Raw genomic sequence first — 27046 nt, forward strand, 5'->3', positions numbered from 1 at the left:
AAGAGGAAGTCAGATACCAGAAAATCATGTTCCTTTTGGTAGAGAACTCTGTGAGTGCTTATGGCTGTATTCACATAGACCTTTCTGATAAAGCTTACTTAGTTTTTACCTTTGTTTTTCCTTTAAAGATGGACAACAGTACATTCTACTCTGTCTGCCTAGTCTGCTAGAGATAAAAGTCCAGAAATTCATGGAGCACTGGGTGAACCAGAAAGCACCAAGGCACATAGAAACGGTCAGTTTGGACCCTTTTTAAATGTGCTTGAATATTGTACTAAATGTGAATACTTTTAGGTCATCTATAAAGCGCATGTAATATTACTTAAAACTTGCATGTAATAAATATCAGGCAAATAGTATTCTACTGCAGCTAAAACAAAACACAGATAGATCCCAGAGAGAGCAGCCAGGCGAGCAAAACCTTAACCACTCATCCAGGTATATGAAAAAATACAGAGTTGTCACACAAACACACAAAGACAGTTGTCCCCTGTAATTACTGCCCAGCAGAAACCTGCCAAACTCTCAAAAGGAAAATAACTGAAAATCTTCTTTAGTCTTAATAATTTAAGCTTCACTTAGTCTGAGCTGGTAAAATAGAAAACCTCAGCATTACATTAAGTAGCATTTGTGTGTACAACTGTGCACAATTTTCTGTGCTGCTTTTCCCACTGCTCCTTGCTTGCATATTCTAGATAGCTTTGTCAGAAATTGAACAAGCTGCACAACACACATCCCTATTTGCAAACAACATCAATAAAAGTAACCAATACCAATTTTTGGATCTTGGTTCAAAAACTTGCAAAGCATTTATTTTTTTGAGTTTGTCAGATTTTGGAGTATTTGGAGAGATTTTTACCCCCTGAATACAAGTAGTCTGATCTCATGAAACCTGATGGAAAGGTGAACCTTATTCTATAAGTATTGTGCAAAAATTCCAGAAATACCCCTTACCCGGAATACCTTTGGTCCCGATCATTCTGGATAACTGGTCCTATACCTGTGCTCATTTCTGGAGTACTAACAATACCCATGGAGTCTCATAAAAAGGACCAAAACCATCATATATTTTTTACCTCTCTTTTTACCTTTCAGAGAAGTACCGGCACACTGGATATTATTTATCTGCTAGTAGAAAAAATTATTCAAATTCCTGGTTTTCTTTCTACCCAATGACCTGCTAATAATATGCTATAAGATATTTTCATGGACAGCTGTCTCTTCTCACAAGCTGCCTTTAATAACCACACTTGTTCCATTGTCTGTGGGAGCTCATCCACATAATATACTTTGTTTTTTACTATGTTAAAAGGATAACAGAACTGGCAAAGTATTAATTACTTGGCCATCTTTACCAAGTAATTAATGTTAGATGTGAGCACACATCTTCACCTCATTTTGACATGAGCCCATTCAGTTGGGCTAATGTAGACCAGTTTCCTGATAGGAAGGAAGCCATGGTACTCTGACAATTTCCCAATAATTCTTACAGCACAGTGTATTGCAACCCCTCCCTTACCTTGATCTAATGTTAACTGATAAAATCTGAGACTTCTCTCTGTTTTGCAGAGAATCTGTTCATCACCCACTATGGAAAGTAGAGCCCAACGCTACAATGAAACAAGGTGAGGGTGGGGTTGGATCGCTCTGTGAGACTAAGGGAGGGTGAGTATCTGGTCCCTGCACAGACAGACTATCATGTTTCTTTTCAAACTGCGGAATAAGGTATGTCTGTGTAAAAAGAAAATCTATACAGGTATCGGACCCTTTATCCAGAAACCCATTATCCAGAAAGTTCAAAATTACTGAAAAGCCATCTCCCATAAACTCCATTGTAATCAAATAATTCACATTTTTTAAAATGGTTTCCCTTTTCTCTGTTATAATAAACTGTTCCTTGTACTTGATCACAACTAAGATATAATTAACACTTATTGGAGGCAAAACAATCCTATTGGGTTTAATTACTGTTTAATTACTGTTTAAAGAATTTTTTTGGTAGGAGATCCAATTATGGAAAGACCCCTTTTCCAGAAAACCCCAGGTCCCGAGCATTCTGGATAACGGGTCCCATACCTGTACCTATTTTTGGCACCTTATATTAGACTTTATGCACCTTTTCTGCATAAGCCCAATTGAATGAGCTCATGTCAAAAAGAGGTATATTTCCATTTTCTGACTGTTTAAGATGTTTTCTTTAGATTTCTTCAGTTGATGGATTACTTTCTACTCCTTGACCAGGCAGGGCAAAAAAGTACAAATTTACGGTGTCTTAGTGTTTAGTACTGTGCAGTTTCTCTGCCCTACAGTATATCAAAATTAGGGTATATTCTACCACTCAATTTAAGCAGTACCCCTACACATAAGACAGCTTGCTCTGAAATCAGGGAACTGAGTTTTGAGCTTACTTATGTATGTGAGTCTGGCATTCCCAGCAGCCCATGCTCTTTAAGACATACCTAGCTACATCGAAGCTAAACCTATTAACAAAAAGCACTGCCCTGTTAAAATGTTTAGCTAATCCATAGCTAATAAAAAAAGTTATGTTTGACTTAACAAAATAAAAAGGCAGAGAATTTGTGACAACTATTCAAAATGAACCCACCAACAGAATATAACTCCAACTATAAGCAAACCAAACAATGTTAACAGCTACATCAACCATCTGTTTAATGGAAATTTAAATTTGCTCTCATTATGTTTTAGCAGCAAGGGCTGTTAAAGGAATGTTTGCTAGAAAATCTAACTGTGAACTGCTAACATTTATACAGGCAACATTCCATTACAAGGCTTCCCAGTTTATCCATCTTTACTAAGCAAAGATCAATTGGAGCAAATACAGTTAGGCAGAGTCTATAAAAGTGTCAGCCGACAACAGAAATAGCAATCAAACCAGAAGTAGGTTTTACACTCATACATTTATAAATTTAATGTAATATAAGGTGCAAGTTTGCCTGCTTTAGAAAGCCATAGCAACAAGTAGAATTTATTGGTCAGCTGTCTTAAAACAAACTGACCGGTTAATGTTGGTTAAGAGACCAAGCAAACTTTGCACCATATATCACATTACCCTGTAAATATTCCATTAGCAGGGCAGCTGTCCTTGATTTTTTTCTCTCAAACAAAACAAAGACCAATGAGCTGCCAACTCTCAAGTAAATCTACTTTTTACCATGCAGCAGAAAAAAAATCATTTTCTAAATAGATCTTTTAATTGAGTTCACATGCCTTATAAAGTGTGTTAATGAATCCCTATGCTATGACTAAAACAGACAGATTAGCTAGAAGTACTTGGGTACAAACTGTCAGCAATCAAAGTTAAAATTCCTCACTGTTCAGATAGTTGCCTCTTCCATCTTTTCAGATAATTTTTGGTAGAAGATTGGCAAGGGGGGGCAAGGGAGGGGGTGATATCACTCCAACTTGCAAAAAACAAAAACTTAAAAAAAAAATGTTCAATTGTAAATTATCTATTGGATATCACTGTACACGTTATACTCAAAGTTAATTAAGGGCAAACTACCACTTTAAGAGCTGATATTTCTGGTAACTCTACTTTGGGACATAATATATCATGTGTGTGATTACTAGTGAATGGAGTTAAAGAACTTTGGGAGCCTACTGATTCCCTTTTCGTAATGACTGTGGAACTTTGGGGCCACTTGCATTCCAATCCCAAATATCACAAATACCAATAGGTGGAGGTGAATGATTTTGCCCTAATAAGTACTTAGTCTTCATATGTGATCCTGGTTTAATATAGAGAACAAAAATGTACCAAAAGAAAAGAATTTGGAGATTAGAATGTAAAACATGCCCAATCCATTACCTAACCAATGTCCACAGTACATAGATATCGGTTGTAATTGTCAAGGTGCCATACACGTCCCAAAACTGTACAATAGTTACACAGTTATGGGATCTCTTATCAGGAAGCCCATCCAAATTATGGGAAGTCATCTCCCATAGGCTTCATTTTAGTCAAATAATTGAAATTTTGAAAACATATTTCCTTTTTCTCTGTAATAATAAAACAATACTTTGTACTTGATCCTAACATATCGTTATTGATCGCAAAACAATCCTATTGGGTTTATTTAATGTTTAAATGATTTTTAGTACACTAAGGGGCTGATTTACTAACCCACGAATCCGACCCGAATTGGAAAAGTTCCGACTTGAAAACGAACATTTTGCGACTTTTTCGTATGTTTTGCGATTTTTTCGGATTCTGTACGAATTTTTCGTTACCAATACGATTTTTGCGTAAAAACGCGAGTTTTTCGTATCCATTACGAAAGTTGCGTAAAAAGTTGCACATTTTTCGCGTAAGTTTTAACGCTATGAAAAATGCGCAACTTTTTACGCAACTTTCGTAATGGATAGGAAAACTCGCGTTTTTACGCAAAAATCGTATTGGTAACGAAAAATTCGTAAAGTATCCGAAAAAATCGCAAAACATACGAAAAAATCGCAAAATACCGATCATTACGAAAAAAACGCAATCGGACTCCATTCGACCCGTTCGTGGGTAAGTAAATCAGCCCCTAAAGGTATGGAGATCCAAATTACAGAAACCCAGGAAAAACCCAGGTCCTAAGTATTCTGCATAACAGTTCCCATACAGGTATGTGTAAGTGTATAGCCAGCTTGAGTACTGAATTATGCAAACGGGGCACAGGACATTCTTATTTTTATGCCCTTTGGCTGTGGTGAGGTGTTTAACCCTTGCAGCAGAGCAAATAAGCAAAGTGCTTTCAAAACATTGTAACTTGCTCTAGTTCAAGTCAATGCCATCTGCCCCATGTAGCATTTATGACCTTTTGCACATAGCAGTTTGTTCAGTCTCATGCTCTTGCTTTCACATGGTCCATTGGAGTAAACAGTTACTTTTGTGCCACCCTCCCATGCAGGGCAACATTATGCAGAGCTCCTGATTGGCTGATTGGTGCACGCCGCGTATGGGTACAACTTATCACCTGGAAATGTCACTACACAATGCACACATTGTGATTTTTGGCCCAGGTCACACTACCTGCACAAAGGTCAAACAAGACTTAAGGGCTCTGGCACACGGGGAGATTAGTCGCCCGCAACAAATCTTCCTGTTCGTGAACGACTGATCTCCCTGAAATACCATTCCACTGGCGAAAATGTAAATCGCTGGTGGGATGGTATACGCGGCAGCAAGATTTCACTGAAATCGCGTAAGTTTCCTCTCGAGGCAACATCCACGATTTCACTGAAATCACGCCGCCGCGTATCCCATCCCACCGCCGATTTACATTTTCGGCGGTGGGATGGCATTTCGGGGAGATCAGTCGCCCGCGAACAGGGAGATTTGTCGCGGGCAACTAATCTCCCTGTGTGCCAGAGCCCTTAAGACGAGGTAATAAGATGCTTGGTAATTGCAAACTAGGCACCTAAAAACTCCAGTATAACAAAGCAACCAATTAACTGTGTCCTTTTGATGTTTCCTAATGGCAAAAGACTAGCAAAGTGGTACGGATGGTTGGTTAGTGTTACGGGACTGCATCATACTTTTGGTAAATAAATACACAAGCTTTACTGTTTCTTTCCTGACGCTGAGTTAAGGTCACGGTGCTCCAGCCATGAGGAGAGTTGAAAAACTTGCCTCAGGCAACAGCATCCCACAGGTTACAGGGAGAGGAAAATTGCTGCTTCTAGTAACTTTAAGAGCCAGAATTCCAGTTTTTAAATAAAAATGTTGTGTCTTTTAGTGCGAGTGCAATTTTGCTCTGTGCACTGCACAAGCTATTTGCCTCCCCCCCTCGCCCTGCTCCTATACTGTAAAATTAAGCATGAATGGGCAGCAGCAGGACATTCTGAAAATGAAATCCATAGACACCTATAAAAGTAGGAAATGCAAACTTTTTGACCACTCACCTTTGACAATACTCAAGGTTACGGCCACAAAGTTCCATTTAAATGGGTGGCTCACCTTTAAGTTAACTTTTAGTATGTTATAGAATGACCAGTTTTTAGCAACTTTTCAATTGGTCTTCGTTTTTTATTGTTTTTTAATTATTTGCTTTTCTCTTCAGACTCAAAAGGGGGCTTTCAACTGATAAGGACCAAACAATTGTGCAATAAACCCATCATAATTGTCACACGTTTAACCACAAGCCCAAATAGATATGAATCTTATCATGTATGGCTTACTTAAATCTATTATATTCCTCTCCAACGAGCAGTGTTGTAATTGTGAATAGATCTTGTCTTTAAGTCTTATGAATTTGATTTTGTGATTCAATTACACAAGAAGCAGACATTGTACTACCTCCATACAAGCACAAACAGGACCACTGCCTCCCATCTACTGTAAATGAAATATTTCTCCCACTCTATACACTCTTTAATACAAACGCTCCCTGACACAAATAAACATTATTATTTTGACTTAAGGATCTTTTTATGCGAATTAATATGTTAAATGAAGAAAGTGAATATTCATTTACTACACAACTCTTGTGTTTCAGAGAACTTACCGTAATACAAGATATGCGTGACTTTATATGGAAATAGGTTACAATGTTTACACTGGCCCTTTAGGAACAGTGCAAGTATTTCTTTAATCCCAAGGCAGGCGAATTTGCAACCATAGCCTCTATTTTCCCTTGAATTGCTAACTGCTATTTTCCTTGGCAGTTTCTTCCTGGTTAAAATGCCTGTTTACTGGTGATTTCCATAGTATCTTTTTTAAAATAAGTGCAGCCTACTTGAATGTCTGATATCACAGCACTGTCACACCCATCCACACCAATGATATGGTGGCATTAAACAAGGCAGGTCTCACAAAGAATATACACAGAACTATTTGCACAAAGATATAAAAGTGTGCAACATTGAGAAAAAAATCAAGAAGCAAGCAACATTTGGCTCAGTACAAAAACAACTATTTTTAGCTCATCTGACAGCTATTTTTAACTTCATATGTACCTGTATTTTTTAGAAAACTACTCAGCATTATTTCACCAATAATGTCAAAATGTAAATCTGCCTAAGTAGAGAATTACAGTTTTGAGGTATCTTCTTACTCCTTATTGGTTATTGCCTGGAATATTCCATTACTAGCCCCATTTCTTTGCCATGATCCCAAATGCCATCAGTCCACGCCTCCTTGCCAACAAGACATAGCCTTCCTTACATGAGTATGGGAGGCCAATAAGACAAGGGAATGAGAAGCCAGCTGAACCAATAATACTTTCACAAATGTAATCTATAAAAGCTGATGAAATATCGATTTACATTTATTGTCAACACACACACACAAATTCTTAAAGCTTAAGTAACAATCCACCATCCACATAAAAAAACTAGGGGCCTGGTTTATCAAATTTCATGTTTGTCATGGTCAGGAATTTTAAGGAATATCCAATCAATTTAATAAATATTAATAATTATCTTTGTCCAAGACTTGAGGATTCATTATCCTAAACCAGCCACCTAAAATAATTTCTGGTTTGGAATGATGAATCCTTTAAAAGGCCATGGGGAATGAGCATTTATTTGCTGACAGAATTTATGCATTTCTATCACCACTCACCTCTCAGGGGAGAACATTGGGTCACAAATCCTCACAAATGGTTCCCAGGGGTAAGGAATAGCTTGTACAATTACCTATTTGCCTCTCAGTCAATATTTCCATGAATTATAAACTTGTGCACAGGGAATTACATAGGCTACCTTTACTTATTACCTTGAAGTTGTGACATATGGTAAATTGCATTTTAAATTATTTTACTGAATCCAATGTGTACTGTGAATACAACCTTGAAGATGAACTAAACCCTAAAAACAAACAAGGGTAGAAATGCAGTATTTTATATACTGAACAAGCCTACATTCTCAGAATCTGTATAAAAGTAATGATTCAGGCCTTCAAAATTGCTTCTAACTTGTGCACAGAAGCTCCCCATCTTGGATTGTTAGAAATGTCAATGGCACTCACATGCTTAGTGTGCTCTGGCAGCTGTTGAGACTGGTGATTGGTGGCTACAGGGCTGATCTATACATTCAGATGCAAAATGCACTGGAGCTACCATGTAATGATAATCAGAATTACTAATCAAATACCTCTGACATTCTGAAAACGGAAAGAGGGACAAAAACAAATGCTGCGTGCAGCGGGTGGATTTTTTGATCATGCCCATTTTTGTGATCACACCCCCTAAATACCACTCCCATTTGACTAAATTTGGCAGGTTATTTCTGGGGGTTTTGGTGTCCTGTTTTATGTGTTATTACAGTTTTGCTAAAAAAGGTAAAATTGCCCTTTAAGTTGCAAGTCTCAGTTCCCCTAAGACAGGGGTGGGCAAACTTTTTGGCTCACGGGCCACATTTACTTACCCCCGGGCCGGACCGAGCCAGGGCGGGCAGGGCCAGGCCAGCGTTACGCCCCCTTCGTCTCTTTAATTCCGGCACACCAATGACACCAAGTCTCACGTGATGAGACTTGGCGGTGGCGGCGGCCCGGATAAAAAAAGGCCAAGGGGCCGGATGTGGCCCGCGGGCCGTAGTTTGCCCACCCCTGCCCTAAGAGACCTGTTTAGCTTATTAGTTACAATTGTATCTCAGTGCAGGTTTTTTTTTACCTTTCTACTTTTAAAAAAAAGCTTCTCTACCAAAAGCTACTTTTTTAATTAACTGTGAGAAACAATGTTTCTAAGTGCAGGTGACGCTCATTAAGATTTCTGGGCTCTCTGCCAAAAGCTACTTTTAATTAAATTTGTATCTTTTTTAGCTTCAATGCAGGGGGTCAAAGGGAAATGAGGGACTTTTCAGTAAGGCTGATGCAACACCAGGTTGTATGGTGTATATTTTCGGAAAATATGTGCCATAGGCACCATATGTCCCCTACCTGTGCCCAGGCCCGGATTTGTGGAGAAGGCCACAAAGGCCCGGGCCTAGGGCGGCACAAATTTGCCGCACCAAAATCTTAAAATTTTGCTCCCATACGGAGCAATGGGGACTTCTCCCCACTGCTCCGTATGCAAGTGTGTCCTTCTGCGCATGCGCACGGTGACCCGCTGTTCGCGCATTCGCACTCGCGGGGGGAGGTGTGGCGCAACTTGCGGGGGCGGCCTCAGGCGCCAAGACTGGAAGTCCGGCCCTGCCTGTGCCTGCACCGGAATGAATGAGATACTCTCAGGTGCAGGCACGTGTAGACGATATCCACATAAAAACGTGAGACTTAGCATTCTTTTGATGTGGATATCGGCTACAGGTGCCTGCACCTGAGAGTATCTCATTCATTCCGGTGCCGGCACAGGTAGGAGTGTATGGCAATATTTTCAGCAAGCCTTTACATTTGCCGAAAATATACGCCATATGCTATGTGTGCATAGCCTAAGAATCCGGGACTGCAGATTGAGCTGTCAAAAAAGGGACTGTCCCGCGAAAATCGGGACAGTCGGGAGGTATGTAATCAGTTTTGTATCATGACATTTATTTTCTATATATACAGTATTTTGTGAGGTCAGTTCCTAAGGGGAAGATTTATCAAATTTGAGGGTTTTTTTCCACCATGACTGTATTCACAATAAAAATCACAAATGTTTTCTTATGTATTATTAAAAAGTGACAAAATAAAGCCAAAATGCATAAAATAATTGTGAACACCATGAATTGGGAACTTTACATCACTTTAATAGCAAGAATTACTCCCACCAAAAAATTTGAAAAAAATCATATACCTTGAAGTGAAGTGGGCAACAAAAAAATGCTTACATGACCTTGACAGCTATTACATGGCATATTCTTAGATTTATGATTTTGTCATTTTGACACATAATAAATGGCGATTTTTTTTTTTTTACTCTAATCTAAAAATATTAATCAGGTAAACGCAGGTAAGTGACAGCAGAAAAGATGATGGGGAGCTACTGGGGGCATTTTTGGAGGCACGGATCTTTACTGCTAAAGGGTTGTGGTTGCCTTGGGCTGGTACAGAAGCCCCAAACATAATATACTACAATTATAGCCCTACATTTTTGTTAAGCTTTAGTTATTAGGCTTTACATTGATCTTATTTTCCTCTAATTGTTAACATTGCACAAACATTATTCTGCACACTGAGCTGCATTCATCAGTGAGGGCACTTAGCAATACAGTGATGATTAAATACAGTATCAGGAATAATTGTTGGCTGACCATATCAAACAACAACTGTTGAAGCATCTCTCAGAATTGGAGGCCTTACAAAGTGCTTCTAAATTCTTGTAGATCTAACATGGACTGATTTTGTTTAACTGTTTTTCACTATTTATAGGTATCGTTTTACTCTGCTTAACATATTTTCTGAGTGATCTACTTTGAGTTACCTCAACGTTTTTGTTTGGTATCCTTATTGAATACTATACAATGTAACAGTACTGTATTTAGAATATTAATGTTTCTAATGTATCTATTGAAGGTAATGGCCCAGCAATCAGATATCTAATCTGAGACTGCAGCCATAAATCATAAATCTAACAGCTCAGTTTTCAGCTGCAATGGCTGCATGCACATTATATTAACTTTTGCAATAAATTCTATTGTTATGGTTACCTTTTATTTTACATTGCTGCAAGCAATTCAGCTGAAAACTGAGCTGCTAGAAATAGAATTGTATCCCTGTTTTCTGTAGGATTAATAAAGCTTTTATAACCAGCCTTTTTACTTTAGTGCTTAACTAATAGATTAAGTATGTGTTCTAACATTAGTTTTATGGAGTGCAGGTCAGAAGGGCCACAATTCCTAGAAAAAATCTTCAGGTCATTAACATGCCATTAACCACTGTCAACATTTCAGAGATTCATCACTTTAGTGTCAAACCAAGTTCATTGGTTCAGCAGTTCAGGTGAATAGATGTTATTCCTTCTCCTGTTTTTAGGAAATCTATAGAATCCACTGCACCTATGCTATGATTTCCTTGCAACACAACAGAATAAAATACAATTGCTTTTGTTTGTCCTCTGGAAAGTGAGCCCAGATACATAGTAAGTTGGGTTGAAAAAAGACATACGTCCATCAAGTTCAACCATAATGCCTATATATAACCTGCCTAACTACTAGTTGATCCAGAGGAAGGCAAAAAACCCCATCTGAAGCCTCTCTAATTTGCCCCAGAGGGGAAAAAATTCCTTCCAGATAGAGCACTGGTTGTCAAACTTTTTCAGTTCAAGCCACAGTTGAGGGTCTATTCTTTTTGAAGGACACTTGAAGGTTCAACCTTTGGTCAGGGCCCCCATTTAGCTCTTGAAATGAGTACAGATATAAGAAAATATTGGTGAATTTGTCATTTAGTTACATGAATATTTTGAACAGCAAATACATATCCACCCTAAAACTCAACCTAACTGACCTTTAAAGCTGGGGTTACAGTTATATATACGAGGTTAAATTGCCATTCTCCCTAATTCTCACCCTAACTGGTCTTCAGGATGAGACCCCTGGTCTCTGCACCAAATCTGGAAACAACTGACCTAAGGGGATATGTTATGTGTTTTAACACTGGGTTAAAAAAATGTTTACTTAAAGGAGAATGCAAGTCAATATTTAAAAAGCATACTTCCCAATAGTCCTCCTATTGTTTAGTAAAAACGCCACACTTTTGGCTCACCTAATCAAATATTTACTCAGTCACACTTACTTCACATTTTCTAGAACAGGCAGCCATCTCTAAAAAGGTATTCTCCCTTCCTTTTCTTCCTTGCTTCATACTGCACATGTGTTTCTTTCCCTCCCCCCCTCTCCTCTGCCAGATCCGCTTCTGATTGGCTGGTGGGCATGTGTAGCTCAGAACAGGAGACAGGATCAAGTTCCACACATGCTCAGAGAATAGGAAGGTTGCCGCTGGCAGCCTACAGGAAGGACAGAGAGATTTCAGTGATGTCACTGGAGTCTTCACACTGCTGTAGGCTGCCAGCACCATATCTCAGAGAAGCAAGCAGGGATCTGGGAATTTAGATATGCAGTAAGTACTTAAAAAGAATGCCTTTAGACTTACTTTTAATTTATATTAACCTTTCATTGTCCTTTAAGAGTGACAGTTTATATGAGAGAGATGCTATCATATGTATGTGTCTGTCTTTATTCTGTCATTCCAGGGCAGAAAGGCTGCCTATAACTGGAAAATGCTTCAATGAAATACTTTAATATCATCCTGGTATTAAACGGCATAAGGTTTCACAAGCTCTCACTGGGGCATGTAAGGGAGCCAATTATTAAGACAATGGAGCTGAAAAGGATTAAAGACCTGTCAGACAGGACGATCAAAAGCCAGTCAGTCAGTAGGACAAAATCAGCAGCCAGAGAAGCGCTTGTTAAGATGAAAGGGGTCAGGGCAGTTAGTTATAAAAAGTAATAAAAAAAAAAAGAAAGAGAAAGTACAGGGTTCACCAAGTAGTTAGACAAGATAGGGAAGAGGGGCCTGGCAATGAGAGAAGGTAGGTAATGATGCACTGAAATGACCTGCGTCACTTCCTCTGCTAAAAAAAAAAAACAACTTCATGCTTGAGCACAGATGCTAACATCCTAGAAATCCAGGATGCTGCTCAGACTGCATACTCAAAAGGAGAAAAAGAAAGCAGTGAATGGCAATCTTGCAACAGGTGGGGTCAGCTTAACAACGTATGAGTAAAACAGAGAAAACAAATGACTCAGAATCCTGTAACTGCTATCACTCTCCTACATTTAATGAACAGAACTCCACATGCAATTTCTAACTAGCATCAGGTTTACAGAACAGATGCATCGTTTGATGCTATATGAATTAATCTGGAGCAAGTTGTGCTGTATGTGATTATTTTTGCATGACAGGAATTACTTAAATGCTAAGTAAAACAAATGTACTTTGGGTAAAAACATGGTGGTTTTCACCGATATTTAGTCCTTTGCACATAGCACTAGTATTGTAATTGAGCTTTAATGAAGTTTAAATGAAGAAGAAATTGACATATTGCAAAAAAATGAACACATCCAATGACCAAAGACCTAAAACCTAAGAGCTGAGGTGCTTAATTTTAAAAGTCTGCTTTAGAAACTGAAGCTGTAACAAGAAAGTAGTGTACAATAACCAAGAGTAATGCAATTTAGTAATGATTTTTTTCTTTTACACTTTAAAGTTTTTATACCTTTGCCCTTGGGCTGCTTTTGCTGTTTTGAAGTACAACATTTGTATTACAGACTGTGCAATTGGGAATCCATGTATCAGCAGTGACCGGCAAAATGAACAGGGACTGTCCAGGGTTTCCAATCATACAGCACCAAATGAGTTAAACAGCACTGGAAGTGGTTTCTCACATATTGTAGGAGTGTTCCATTCTTATTTGGATGGACATTGCTCTATGATATGTGAGAAACCACTTCCAGTGCTGATGTTTTATTTTTTACATTTTATTTTCATTTAAAAATGGTTGGTTTTTTTTTATTCCCACAACTCTATAAAATACCTTAGTTGTATGTATATCTTTATAAAGCGCTACTTATGTACACAGCGCTGTACAGTAGAATATATTAATGCATTACAGGGGGTTATAAAGATAATAATAGATAAATACAAAGTATAACAATAAATACAAGATAAATACAGCTGCAATAAGTTAAGAGTCAAAGACACAAGAGGATGGAGGTCCCTGCCCCGTAGAGCTTACAATCTACTTCACAGATTCTGGTGCCTTTGGTTAGCATTGCAGTTTAGTAAACCTATCACTGTAAATTAAAGGTGAAAACTAAAAATAGCTGTGATCAGTGATGCGAATGATTGCCACAAGTAGTCACTCAGTAGTAGACCATTTTATGAGACAAAGATACTATTTCCACCCATTACGTTAGGGCCCACCTTAAAGTGCCCAGAGTGTAACAAGGTGAAATCTGTTTAGAAGTAACCTGAGAGCATGTGCATTCAATGGTACTTCCAATAAGAAGTGCTTTAGAAAAACCTGAAGACAACATGACAAGAGCTTCCTACAAAGCTACCTTTATAGCTGGGCAAATAACTCCAGGTTGCAGCAAAGCCCCTTTGTATCCTACATCTATTCTGCTTACTTCATTTGAGTGAAAGAAAGAAGGTTCTACAACACACACCCATTTGTAAATCAACTGATATCCTTTCAATAGAAGATACTGTATTCAGAGGATATCACCTTTACCCCCCATTTGTAGATGGACAGTAAATAAAAAAAAAGCTTATGCTTAAAATGTGGACAAAAAAGTTAAAAACACAATTGTATTATTACGTATTATTGTATTATAATAAAGAGCACATACACTTGCATTGAGATTTGAAGTAAAATACAGATTCTATAGTCCTACTACATATCCATTCTCCTTAATAAAGCCATGAATAGACTGCTAAGATCAGCTTTCTGCTTCAGTGTAGGCTTGGGTGTAAGGTTGCATACAGCATGGTTCCAAGTCAGTTATAATGAAGAGAGGATACTAGCTACTGCACCCACAAGAGAAATAAGTGAGCTTATAACAGTAGAACAGGCCAGACAGCAAGTATCCAGCACTCATTTAAACTTTAGCCACTGGGAGGTACAGGCAGGGCTGCGAGTTATTCACACAAAAGCTAAATATAAAGCAAAACCCAGCAAACACACACCTGTGCTTTTCTTCAGAAGCAGCCACATTTCGGAAATGTCCTTGCACAGCAAGGAGATAAGGCTTAGTGTCATAATGCTCCAAGAGAATTCCTATACAGCGGCCGTCCCTGTGCGAGCAAACTGACCTATTTCGCGTCCAGCTAGTCAGTAAAATACAAAGACAGCACCAAAACTCTGCCTTTCAGTAGAAGCCAAGTAACGAGGGAACAATACCTTTCTTCAAATTACACGCAAGGCCAGTGTGCTTTTCGGTGGGGCTGTTGTGACAGCCTGTTAAAGCTGCAAATAGATTGCCTCTTTATGTCAGTGTAGTTTTTTTGTTTTTAGAAGTGGATATAGTCTAATCACAAAATGAACATAGCAAGCTGCTGTGAGTCACTGTTTCAGTCTTGAATGAAATGCTGGCATTCCATAAACGTTTCATGTGTCTGGCCAGTCTAGAGCCTCCCTAGAGGTGCCCTTCATTAAACAGCTATCAACCTCCCAAGTAAAGCCATTCCGCTCCCCTCAGGAAATACACTGGTAAAACAGACAGCTGTCTTCTTCAATGAATTTCACTATTAGAGGCTTTGATACAACAAACTGAAAGAGCTCTTCCTTTTAAAAAGGTCTTTAGCTCTCCTAAGATGAGACGAAAGGCAAAAAATACCAGCACTGGACTATAACCTTATTCACAGAATAATTGACCAGGCAGTTAAATAAATGCAGGAGGCTGCCACAGGTATATGCAATCTTAACCATTTCCTTGCATATGCACTGGTGTGTAGAATGTTAGCTAAATCAGAGGAAATATTAAAAACAGATAGCAGAGACAGGCAACAAAACAAAAGATTAAGTTCTTTAACAACTACAAAATAGTATAATAATTACTGTAAATAACTGACAAATCACAATAATGAAATGTTGGCAAAAGTTTTCTAAACTTAATATAATAAATATTTGTCTCCTCATTTAACTGTATTACATAATATAAACACATGCATGATCTTCTATGGTACATAATAAGAAAAGCATCTTGTAGGGGCAAAAACTAAAGCAAACAATGGCAGTGGCACAGTGGTGCAAGAGTTAATATTGCGTTATGGTCCCAGCCAGGATATATCTACAAGGGATTCTCCACGTGTTTATGTGGGTTTCCTCCGGGTACTCGAGTTTCCTCCAACACACAAATACTTAATTGGGTCCTGATGAAAACAGACATTTGAGTGTATGTGAGAGGGACCTTAGCTCTGCTGCCACAGGGACTGATGTGAATGATGTATATTAACTGTGTCTTATTTTGAACATATTTGGTTGGTAAAAAGTTGGAACACTCTTCTGAATAATAACCTCAATCACCAACAATTCTACATAAACATTAAAACCTATTCCGCAGAAAATTAGTTGAGACTTTAACACATCACACAACGTTAAAAATTGCAAAGCAGAACCCATTAAGTGAGCGTGCACTGCTGCTGGGTCACATTTGGAACAACCAAGAAGCCTTTTCATTGAGGCTGATCTGAAAAGTAATACTAAGTTAGGGGAACATCTTTTAAGGCCAGCAGCAAGTAAGGTTTTCACACTGGGCCAAATCAAATGAAGTTAGTGCTTGGCTAGCAAGAAGTTCATCAAATCTGTCACCCTTACCTGGGGAGGTGTCACATCATACTGGCCTGTTCTCACTGCTGAAGGTTTCCAAATCAACAAATTTTAATGATCTGCTACCATAATAAACACTGAAAGCGTGTTGCTTAAAACATCCATTTGCATTCCTCTAGTTCAGTGGTAGATCCGAGCAGAACACTTGCTCATTGATAAGGCATAGCAGCAGTTTAGAGAGAAAGCATTCCCTGCACTGTATAGTGCCTGATGAATGTCACAAGGGTGGAGGTCGGAATTGTGTATTTAACATCACATGACACTGGGCTGTTCTAATTGTGCTTAGATCTGATGCCTGCTTGTGAGCTGATGAACAGTTTTAAATCTGCCGGGGTGTAATTATTGCTTATACAGTTCCGGCATGCTATGCCTTTTCACATTTCTTAGGAAAACTTACCAGCACAACATTTGATTTGTTCCACACACACACACCCACTAAAGGGGTGGTTCACATTTAAGTTAACTTTGCGTATGTTATAGAAAAGTAACAATTTTAAATGGTTTTAATTATTAATGTTTTAATCAAACCCTTTCCAACTTGGAGGCCATGGGTCCCAGCAGCCAAAAAACAATTTTTCTGTGAGGTTACAATTTTATTGTAACAACGTAATCTTACTAAACAAAAAATCACAATTGGAAATGCAGGCCATTGCAGCAAGGAGAGCATCAACAAGCCAATGCAGTCTGAAACAGAATTTTTTAGCCTGCCTAACCGATATCTGGATGATTTTTGCCCAGATATTGGTGCTGCAGATGGCAGCTTTTATAGAGCCTGTGTATGGCCACTTTAACTTTAGTTCCACAATATAATTCTGCTACATTTCTGTATTGCTGTGAGAAACAAGTGGGTGATGTGTCTTTAGCTACTGGGGGAGCCTAAGCTGCTCTAGAGCTAGAAGATAAGCAATTAAAAATGATTAGTTTTACTCTCAATATGAATGAGTGCTCACCAAGTAGTCTCTGTGCTACAACTAAAGGTGGCCACACACGTGGCGATCTGCGATCTTAAGGTGGCCATACACGTGGCGATCTGACGATGTTTCGTACGACCATCGGTCGCACGAAACATCGTAAGATCCGCCACACACCATTCAGGGCTGAATCGGCAGGTAAGGAGGTAGAAACAATAGGATTTCTACCTCCTTCTGCCGATTCAGCTCTGAAGGGAGAATTTTGGTCAGGCGCCTTCTATGGCGCCCGATCAAAATTTTCAAACTGGTCCGATCGGCGAGTCGTCCGATATCAGCAGCTTCCTGCGATATCGGTCGACTCGCCGACATGCCATACACGCACCGATTATCGTACGAAACGAGGTTTCGTACGATAATATCGGTGCGTGTATGGCCACCTTTAGTCAGACCCGCCACTAACCTTCAGGGCTGAAACGGCAGATAAGGAGGTAGAAACAATAGGATTTCTACCTCCTTCTGCCGATTCAGGTCAAGACCCGCCACTAGTCAGACCCGCCACTAACCTTCAGGGCTGAAACGGCAGATAAGGAGGTAGAAACAATAGGATTTCTACCTCCTTCTGCCGATTCAGCCCTGATGGCAGATTTTGCTCAGGCGCCTTCTATGGCGCCCAATCAAAATCTTTTGACCTGGCCGATCAGCAGCCTCCTGTGATACCGGTCAACTCACCATACACGCACCGAATATCGGACGAAACGAGGTTTCGTACGATATTATCGGTGCGTGTATGGCCAGCTTAAGGCTACTCCCACATGTTGCTCTTTCCCACCTGTGTACAGTATAAACTACTCAAGGTAATTTCACTGGTGCTAGGGGTTGAAGATGTTATGTGAAATAGATTGTAAGCTCTACAGGGCAGGGACCTCCATCCTCTTTTGTCTTTGACTCTTATCTTATTGCAACTATATATTTTATTTATTTGTATTTATTGTAATTCTTTGTATTTATCATTATCTTAATAACCCCCTGTTTATATTAATGTATTCTACTGTACAGCGCTGCGTACATAAGTAGCGCTTTATAAATAAAGATATACATACATACAAACAAAACAAATGTAATGTAATTTGTGCACACCTGTTCTCATGAGTAGAATACATTGCTGAATTTACAGGTGAAAGTATACATTTTCCAGGCTATTGCCACGTTATATTATGTAAATATATATTCTCTTCGATCCTCCCTGGGAAAGAGCTCATATTGTTGACTCTAAGGCTGGGTTACCGGCTTAATCCTCTTTGTAGGTCTGATAATTGCCTCTTTGTTTGGGTATATATTTTTTTACACGTATCCTTATCAACTTCCCAGCAAAAAAGTCATCAATCTGTGTCTCTGTGTCCTGGGTAACTATGAGCAGACTCAGTCAACTCACCTTGGGGCAAACCTAGTTTATAGTTCACTACAAAGAACTTTTTGTCATTCTCTGGCCAGTATTTTTTTAAGGGGCAGTTTAGGCCCATGTTCAGAATGTGTGCAAAGAATAGGGATTGTGCTTACATACGTTTTGCCTATTATTTTAATCATGAAAATGTATGGTTTTATTATTTCTTTGGTTAAACAGGACAAAGAGAGTGTCTAAAGCTACTCCATGTTTGGTCCTTGCAAGGTAGATAATTAGATTATCAGTGCACAGATATACCCCCTGCATAATGGTCCTTCTAACAAAACTGTCACAACAAAGAATGAAGGCAGGGAGGTAAATACTGGTCCTTTTATTTTAACCGTCCAGCTCTCCTAACCCGCATTTACCATCTCTCAGTTTCTGTAGGAAGCAAACATAATGAAAAGCGTAACAATGCATGTTTTCATCTTCTAGTATTAGCCCATAGTACTTAATTCCTGCAATATCACATGCAATGTAATATGGACATATTGCATCAAAGAGAAATAATTTGTAATATAAGAAGGCTATTTATCAAGCTGTGAATTAACACTTGGACATGATTTTATACCTTCTACTATAGCTCATAACTGGATTATCAATGTGTATGTGTTGTATGCGATCTAAACACCTAAAATTATCTAATACAAGTCATTAGAAATTCAATGGATGTACAACTTCAGATGGAGAAGAAATTCAGGGGTAATAGATAACATAAAAGGTGCAATGTTCAATGCCATCTTATGTGTCCCAAGGCTTGAAAATCTAACAGGTGAGGACCGCATCAACATGACAGTTATCGCCCCCTGGGCCAACCAGCCGGTCAGCACAATTTGCCTAGTGCAAGGTTTGCCATAAAAGGTCTGCTACCTGCTTGGTATTTGACCCGTACAGCCTGGTTTTGGAAGGGCTGTCTGGATCAAATCTCCTGCCCAGTTTCCCAAATTAGGAAATCCAGACAGGCCTCCCCTTGACTGATGCGTTGATGCAGGCCCCACCTCCTGATGCCACAAGTTCTGCCCCATTGTTGCACATCCCACCCCCATGATGTCACCACATCGTCCTCTGATGTCACCACCCACCCCCCTGCTCAGAGTCCCCTCTGCCAGAAGGTGGCAGGCTGGTAGCCCTATTGCCAGATCAGGCACAGATTAGCTCATCTGGCAAACTTGCCAAATGAATGAATATCAAGGTGTGTGGCCACCCTAATTTTAGGGATGCTGGAACCAGTGGTGGCAAAATTATTAGCACCGAACATTATACCAGCACATGTTCATTGTTTAGAAATAAGAGACCTATATGAGGGGAAACTTGACCTTTTTCACCTATAGTGATCATACACTGATCATATAATTTACTCTTGTGAGAGCTGCCTGGTTCTGTGCTAGTCTTACAGTTAAAAGCTCTAGCTTAAATCAATTATAGGTGACTTAGGGCATCCAAAGCCAAAGCAGATCCTCTGTCCTTAGAATCAGTAACATATCATGAAATGGATTCAGACTGGTCAATGTATGGTCTGTGATGACAGTGTCCCATAAAATCATGAGGGCATTTACATTTATATATATACATATCATTGCCAACTGCACTGTAAAGTTTAAGGCTCCTGTGCAAGGGCAGGAAATACTGGTTCTGAAGGGTTCCCACATATAAGGAAGTTATGCTAATGTCTGGGCGTGTGGGACATACTGGCTAATTCCCTTATCAAATAAGCTTAAGCAGGTTTAAACTGCATTGTTTCCTAGGGAAACCATGCCCTCCCCTTTCCCTCCGAAGCACAGTGACATAGGAACAATGTAATGGCAGTAACAGCACCCAATACATTGCTACCTTTGTAAATATGCAATATATATTCACTGTTTAAATGCTGCAAATTAAACAGCTGGCCACCTGAAGGTTGGATAATGAGAAACTGTCATTGTCAATATGGAAGTTACATAAATATTTGCATAGGGTACTTAAACTGTGTTAGTTTAGGGGCCCAATAGTCAGTAGCAGTTCATAAAAATATAAAAAATAATTAATGTGCTAATAAGTCAGACTTTAGAGGTCAGTGGCGTTATGTACAGGACACAATGATGTTGTTTCATGTAGAAGATGCTGATATAATTCAGTAAATAGCTCCCAAAATAAACAGCTGATGTTACTCTACAATAAGAAGTTCATATAATTAGTAAACATGGATAATAAATGTGCTAATAAGTTTAGTTCATTGAGAGCAGTGGCATTTACCTTAAAGGAGAAGGAAAGGCTAATTCATTGGGGGGGTGCAAAATGTTAGGAACCCCCCCCAGTGATTGTAATCACTTACCTTAATCCCCTGGCGCTCCTCTTCCATTGATGAGATCCCAGGGCCCACGCAAGCGCAGTTGGGTGGAAAGTCGGCTTTTTTCTCCACTGCGCATGCGTGAAGACCAAAGGAGGAAGAGGATCGCTTCATAGCATACACATGGTGCAGGAGCACCAGCTGGGGGTTTCAAGTAAGAGAATACAAGTGATTGTAACTTTACTTAACCTTTAAAGGGGTTGTCCACCTTTAAGGAGTGATATTCTGAGACAATTTGCAGTTGGTCTGCATTTATTATTATTTGTGGTTTTTTAATTATTTAGCTTTTTGTTGAACGGATCTAGGAATTTTGGGAATTTGGTTGCTAGGGTCTAATTTACCCTAGCAACCAGGCAGTGATTTGAATAAGAGACTTGAATATAAAAAGGAGAGTGCCTGAATAGAAAGATAAATAATATAAAATGACAATAATAATACAACTGTAGCCTCACAGAGCAATACCTTATGGGCTGCTGGGGTCAGTGACTCTCATTTAAAAACCTGAAAGAGTTTGCTGGCACAACACAAACAGCACACGTTCAGTTGCAGTGACTTGTATATTAACCTTTGGCAACTAAATCGCCAGGATTAGTCACTGTGATCAAGTTTTTCTAAAAGTCACTGCAACTAATCGCCCTGAGTTTCTTCACCCTAAGGGATTTGGCAGACGTGGAGACTAGTCGGTTGCGACAAATTTCCCTTGTCGCAGGCGACTAATCTCCCCGAAATACCATTCCACAGGTGAGTATGTAAATCGCCGGTGAGATGGCATAGTCGGGAGATTAGTCGCCCGCGACAAGGGAGATTTGTCATGGGCGACTAGTCTCCCCATCTGCCACAGCCCTAAATCTGCTCTACTGCAGGCGACAAATCTTCTGGAAATGATTTTCCACTAGCAGAGAAAATATCCAGCAAGTTAACTTTTGGCTACTTCACAAAGCCAAAGCAACATGTTTTCCCACCGGTAGTTTACATTGTTGCCGGTAGAAAACATTTTCAGAAGATTAGTCCCCCCACTATAGGAAATTTATTGTGGATAAGTAATCTCCACGTCTGCAATCTTCCTCATCAGGCATCTATATCAGTTGAAACATAACGTTATTATCGCTAAACCTTTTAGTAAGGCACTGCTATTGGGCTACATTCTGATTGGCACAGATCTACCTGTGACCACATACTTTGCTAATAATAACGTTTATAGCACCCAGGAGAAAATTTCACATAAGTTCTGACTGTAAATTGAAAAGTTCTTACTAAAAAAAAAAAATATAATAATTATGAAGACTGATAATGACAGTATACATCTTATTTCACTTTAAGATTAGATATGTTAGTTACTTTAGCCTTTCTGGGCATTTCTATTTTAACAAATATATTTTTTTTAACATAGATTTAAAAACTCATTATAAATCCTTGCAAGGCAACTTAAGAAGGCTCCGGAAAGCTGAAGTAACCTAAATGTTTTTCTACCTGTGGTAAAGCATTTTCAGATTTGTTGCGGCAGCTCAGATTTAACTGTGGCCAACAAATCTCCCTGTATGCCATCATCCTAAGAGGCTATGATTTGTATGATTTGAGGTTATGTATGAGGTTCTGATTTGCATAATATGCAAGGCCATACATGGGCATATTTAAACTGCCAATTCTGGTCCTTCAGACTGATGTAGCAGCTTATCTGCCCATGCATTGAGCCTTCCGACAGATGTCAATCAGGCAGATTTTTCTGTCAGATCGAGGACCAAATTGGCTCCTTGATGTGGTCCTCCCTTCCACTTCTCATATCCCTTTCACTGTAATGCGATTGTTTGGCCCTAGGCCAAAGGACCGCATTAGCATGACATTGCCCACCCAAGGTGGGTATATTGAAAGATTTGCTTGTTTGGCAACCACATATTTTTGGGTTTACATCCCCTTTAAAGCCATAAGCTTAAGAAGGAAGAAGATGTTGGAAAGGTTTTGTAAATCATATATCCCTCCTTGAATACAAACAACACAAATATTATTCACCAAGAACAGTATTGTCACATCATACAATAAAGTGGTAGGCAAACAGTGTAAGGCCATCTTCCTGCAATCACCAAAGCACAATGCAACTTGCAATAAAAACTTTAAATGAAAAGCAAATACAGTATGTTAAATACCCATTACTTGTGCCACCCAACTATACTAATTCAGTTCTAACCATATCTTCTCTCTCTTCCATAAACTTTCAGTCCTTTCTCTTCATACTTACGCGCATGAAAACACATAGAAAATCAGATCTTTTTTTTTTTAATAGGTAAAGGCACCTTTTTGCCCCAGGAAATAAATGTCATTCTACATATTCCTTATCTCATATAAAGCAGTTTGACACTAATTCAGCATCTTATTTTCAATATGAAAATAAATAGGTCAACATTATGGAACTTACAATAGGGGTACATTATTCAAAAATGGACACCTGCTTTGAGGCCACTGGGAGCAACATCAAAGAGGATGGTGAGCAACATATAGTTTCAGAGCCACTGGTTGGTGATCGCTGGTCTGCAGAATAACCCCAAGCAGGGAGCAATGTCTGCTTTGGAGCTAGCTTAATCTTCAAGCTGCTAAGCAGTTAAAATGAACCTGTGAACGGGTGAAACTATAGAGAAATCAGACCTTGCAACTGATGGAGCCTCCGGAGGTACAGGGGCTCCAGTAGGGCACTGACTAATACACAATACATGTTTGTGAAAAATGTCTTCCCAAACTTTAGAGGGGCCTGAAAACAATGTTGCTGTGGGGACCAGACCTCTAGTTACGCCACTGGTCCTCTACATCTTCCCCTCTGCAATACTGACTCCTCCTCACTCACAATACATGAGACGGATACCAGAGAAAATTTAGCAGAAGGCCAGAGTGTGCTTTTTTACACACCAGATATTATATACAGTTACAAAAAAAAAAAAACATTGTTCCCATTATCCTATGCTGCACAAGACCCTAACAAAAAACACTTTGAACACAGAGGTTGGCATGCCCTCAGCCTCTGCCTCAGTCCATTGCACAAGTGACAGCAGTTACACAAATAACTTTGTACTGTTTCCATCCATTGCTCTCTCTGCCAATCTACATAGCCGCAACCTTTTCTATGAAGCAGCATATCTAACTAATTTGTTTGTATAGTAATACTGAACTAATGTTTTAGGGTAACACTCCACAAAAATGAAGAAATCTATACGTAATTTGGATCTCCATACCTTAAGTCTACTAAAAAAACATTTAAACATTAAATGAACCCAATAGGATTGGTTTGTTTCCAATAAGGAACAAACTACTATTTTATTATTAGAGAAAACAGAAATATGTTTTAAAATGTTGAATTATTTTATTAAGATGGAGTCTATTGGACATGCCCTTCCTGTAATTTGGAAATTTGGGGGTAACAGGTTTCCAGATAATGGATCCCATATCTGTATATTTATATAAGCTAGCCTTACACAGATAAATCAACTCACTGAGCACACCAGGTGGATGCCAAAGTATGGGTGATCTGTTTTGTTGGCTGAACAATTTGATCACAACAGGAACCCATTCAGACCCATTAGGAAGGAGCAAATCTAAGGCCATAAAGAGTAAAGAATCTAAAAGATGATATTTAAAGCAGCTATATCTATGTTTGTGACACAGTTACTAACAACAAATCATAAGGAAAACATTACAATACTGAGTGGAAATCTGTGCAAGGTATTTTACGTGAGTCTCCCTTCTCAATAGTTGTTGTGGCAACCTCAGAGTGACATGCAAACTCAGATTGCATCTGCTTCAAAGACTCCTGTAGCTAGGGCAATGCATGTAACTGCCTATGTTTTGTGGTTGCAGCCAAGTCATAAAAGAATTTCAAAGTAGATGCTTTCAGGGTAATGAATAGTTTATTGCTGTACACATACTATTTTGGGTGACATTTATCCCACAAATATAATGAGCAAATATAGGCACATAATTCTCATGGACAATTGAGGTAATTTTGTTAAGACAGGGGTAACAAAAATGCACAAATTCATCTGCTGCAAACCACGAGTTCCCTGGTGGCCCTGAAGTCAAAGCAAGTGGATGGAGAGTTTGACTTATACAGGTATAGGATCCGTTATCCATAAACCTGTTAACCAGAAAGCTCAGAATTACAGAAAAGCCATCTTCTATTGACTCCACTTCAAACAAATATTTAAATTTTTTTTTTAAATAATTATTGTTCTCTGTAATAATAAAACAGTTTCTTGTATTTGTACTTCAGGGGTCCCCAACCTTTCTTATTTGTGAGCCACAGTCAAATGTAAAAAGACTTGGAGAGCAACACAAGCACTATAAAAGTTCATGGAGGTGCCAAATAAGGGCTGTGATTGGCTATTAGGCAGTCTCTATGCACACTATCAGCTTACAGGGGGCTTTATTTGGTAGGAAATCTAGTTTTTATTCAACCAAAACTTGGTTTGGGGGCACCAAGAGCAACATCCAAGGGGTTGGTGAGCAACATGTTGCCCCCGAGCCACTGGTTGGGGATCACTGTTGTACTTGACTCCAACTAAGATATATTTGCTCCTTATTGGTGACAAAACAATCCTGTTGCCTTTAAAAGAATGTTTTTTTAGTAGACGTAAGGTATGGTGATCCAATTTATAGCTATGATTCTTATTAAACAGAAGGGACTGGTTATAGGAATATAGATGCCAGATCTCCAAGACTCATAATATCTGAAGTACTGTCCATAAAATTGTGCCCATATAGCAATAATATGATTTCAAGTGTCAGTGTGCAGTCACTAAAACTCTATTAGTTCACCCATTGATTACTAGAGCAAAGTAATGCAAGATTTGAGATGTAAGATATGTAGATTTGATGGTCTTGGAGATGACCCTTCATAAATAAATTTTAAAGCAGAGGAAATATTTTCATAACACCCTTGCCACTGGGGCACTATTCTTTATATGATTTGACTACTTTTTTATTTTGCCTCGGCAGAAGAGGTATTGCAGATGCTACACAAATGAGCAAATACATAGACCATTGTGACCTGTAAGTCAACAACCATATCATTTTATTTCTTCTTTACTACAAAGAAGAATTCTATTTCTACACAGCGACAAGATGCAACTACTAATTTACCTTTGTGACATAAGCAGCATCACCCAGTGTAAAAAATCCCATTCAGCACCTAATCTGCACTCGCACTACAACAGCTGCATGGTACTTACTGTGCACCGAAGAATGGAGCATTAAGCACATCTCAGAAAACCAATGGTAGACTTTCATTTCTTCCACTGAAATTTTTACACAATCCATTCCTCCTCAGATACACCATTCACAATTAAGAGATTCATTTTCTTTTTGCTTCCCTGCAGACGGCACAGTGCCAAAATGGCAAACACAACTGCTGTCAAGTGAACTTTGTTCTTCAAACATACTTGCAAGTACCCATTTGCATTGCCAAACCTACATTTCCTGAAACAACGTGGTATCTTGCTCCTGTAAATAGTCTTTCCCAGCCCTCTATTATTTACTCTCTGTAGGTGTGTGCTAAAGAAAGCAATCAAGACTTCTGCCCCACGGTAGCCTGCTCTGTTCACACCTGTACAACTGTACTAGCCATGCAGAGAGACAGAGAGAACCTGCTGGACAACCTGCCGTCTATCTGAAACCCACATAGACAAAAGAACTTTACATAATACACCTGAAATTGATCTCATTATTTTTATCCTAATTGAATAGGATAAAGAATAGCCAAAATTAAAATCTCAATAAAGCATTTTAATATTTTTATGAATAGGGATTGTTCTTCAGCTCAGAAAAGTTTATTTACTTTGTTGGAGGCCAAATAACAAAACACCTGTTAAGGGATAGGCGGAACAGGAATTTCTTAACCTTTACAAATGTGTCAATAAACAGAGACTGAAGAAAACTTTAGGTACAGATTTTAAACCAAAGCAAATGAATGCAGACACTGTTCTGGCTGCTTCCTATGAGAGACATATATAAAATCCACATCAGATTTGTCACCAAAACTTGCAACGCAAATGGGTACTTTATATCACATGTCTGAACTCACTACTTTTACTGTGCATGCTATTTTATCACTGAATTTTCCTGTTGAGAACATCAAAAA

General features: G+C 38.9%; 1 protein-coding gene across 10 annotated transcripts in view; it reads right to left on the reverse strand.

Moving 5' to 3' along the window:
• mcf2l (MCF.2 cell line derived transforming sequence-like) overlaps nucleotides 1-27046 on the reverse strand; it is a 133916-nt gene that overhangs the window by 46063 nt on the left and 60807 nt on the right. Inside the window, exon 1 of one of the 10 annotated variants that reach the window (XM_012957903.3) lies at nucleotides 26139-26374. The exons of 8 other annotated variants lie outside the window; for them this stretch is intronic. In XM_012957903.3, the coding sequence (XP_012813357.1) occupies nucleotides 26139-26226 (88 nt within the window). In that variant the 5' untranslated portion in view covers nucleotides 26227-26374. Of the gene's footprint in view, nucleotides 1-16238; nucleotides 16455-26138; nucleotides 26375-27046 lie in introns of those variants that run through there. One more of the 10 variants, XM_031897033.1, reaches the window with a different exon arrangement.

Source organism: Xenopus tropicalis, chromosome 2, assembly GCF_000004195.4.
Source record: "Xenopus tropicalis strain Nigerian chromosome 2, UCB_Xtro_10.0, whole genome shotgun sequence".
In the NCBI taxonomy this organism is placed as follows: Eukaryota; Metazoa; Chordata; class Amphibia; order Anura; family Pipidae; genus Xenopus; species Xenopus tropicalis.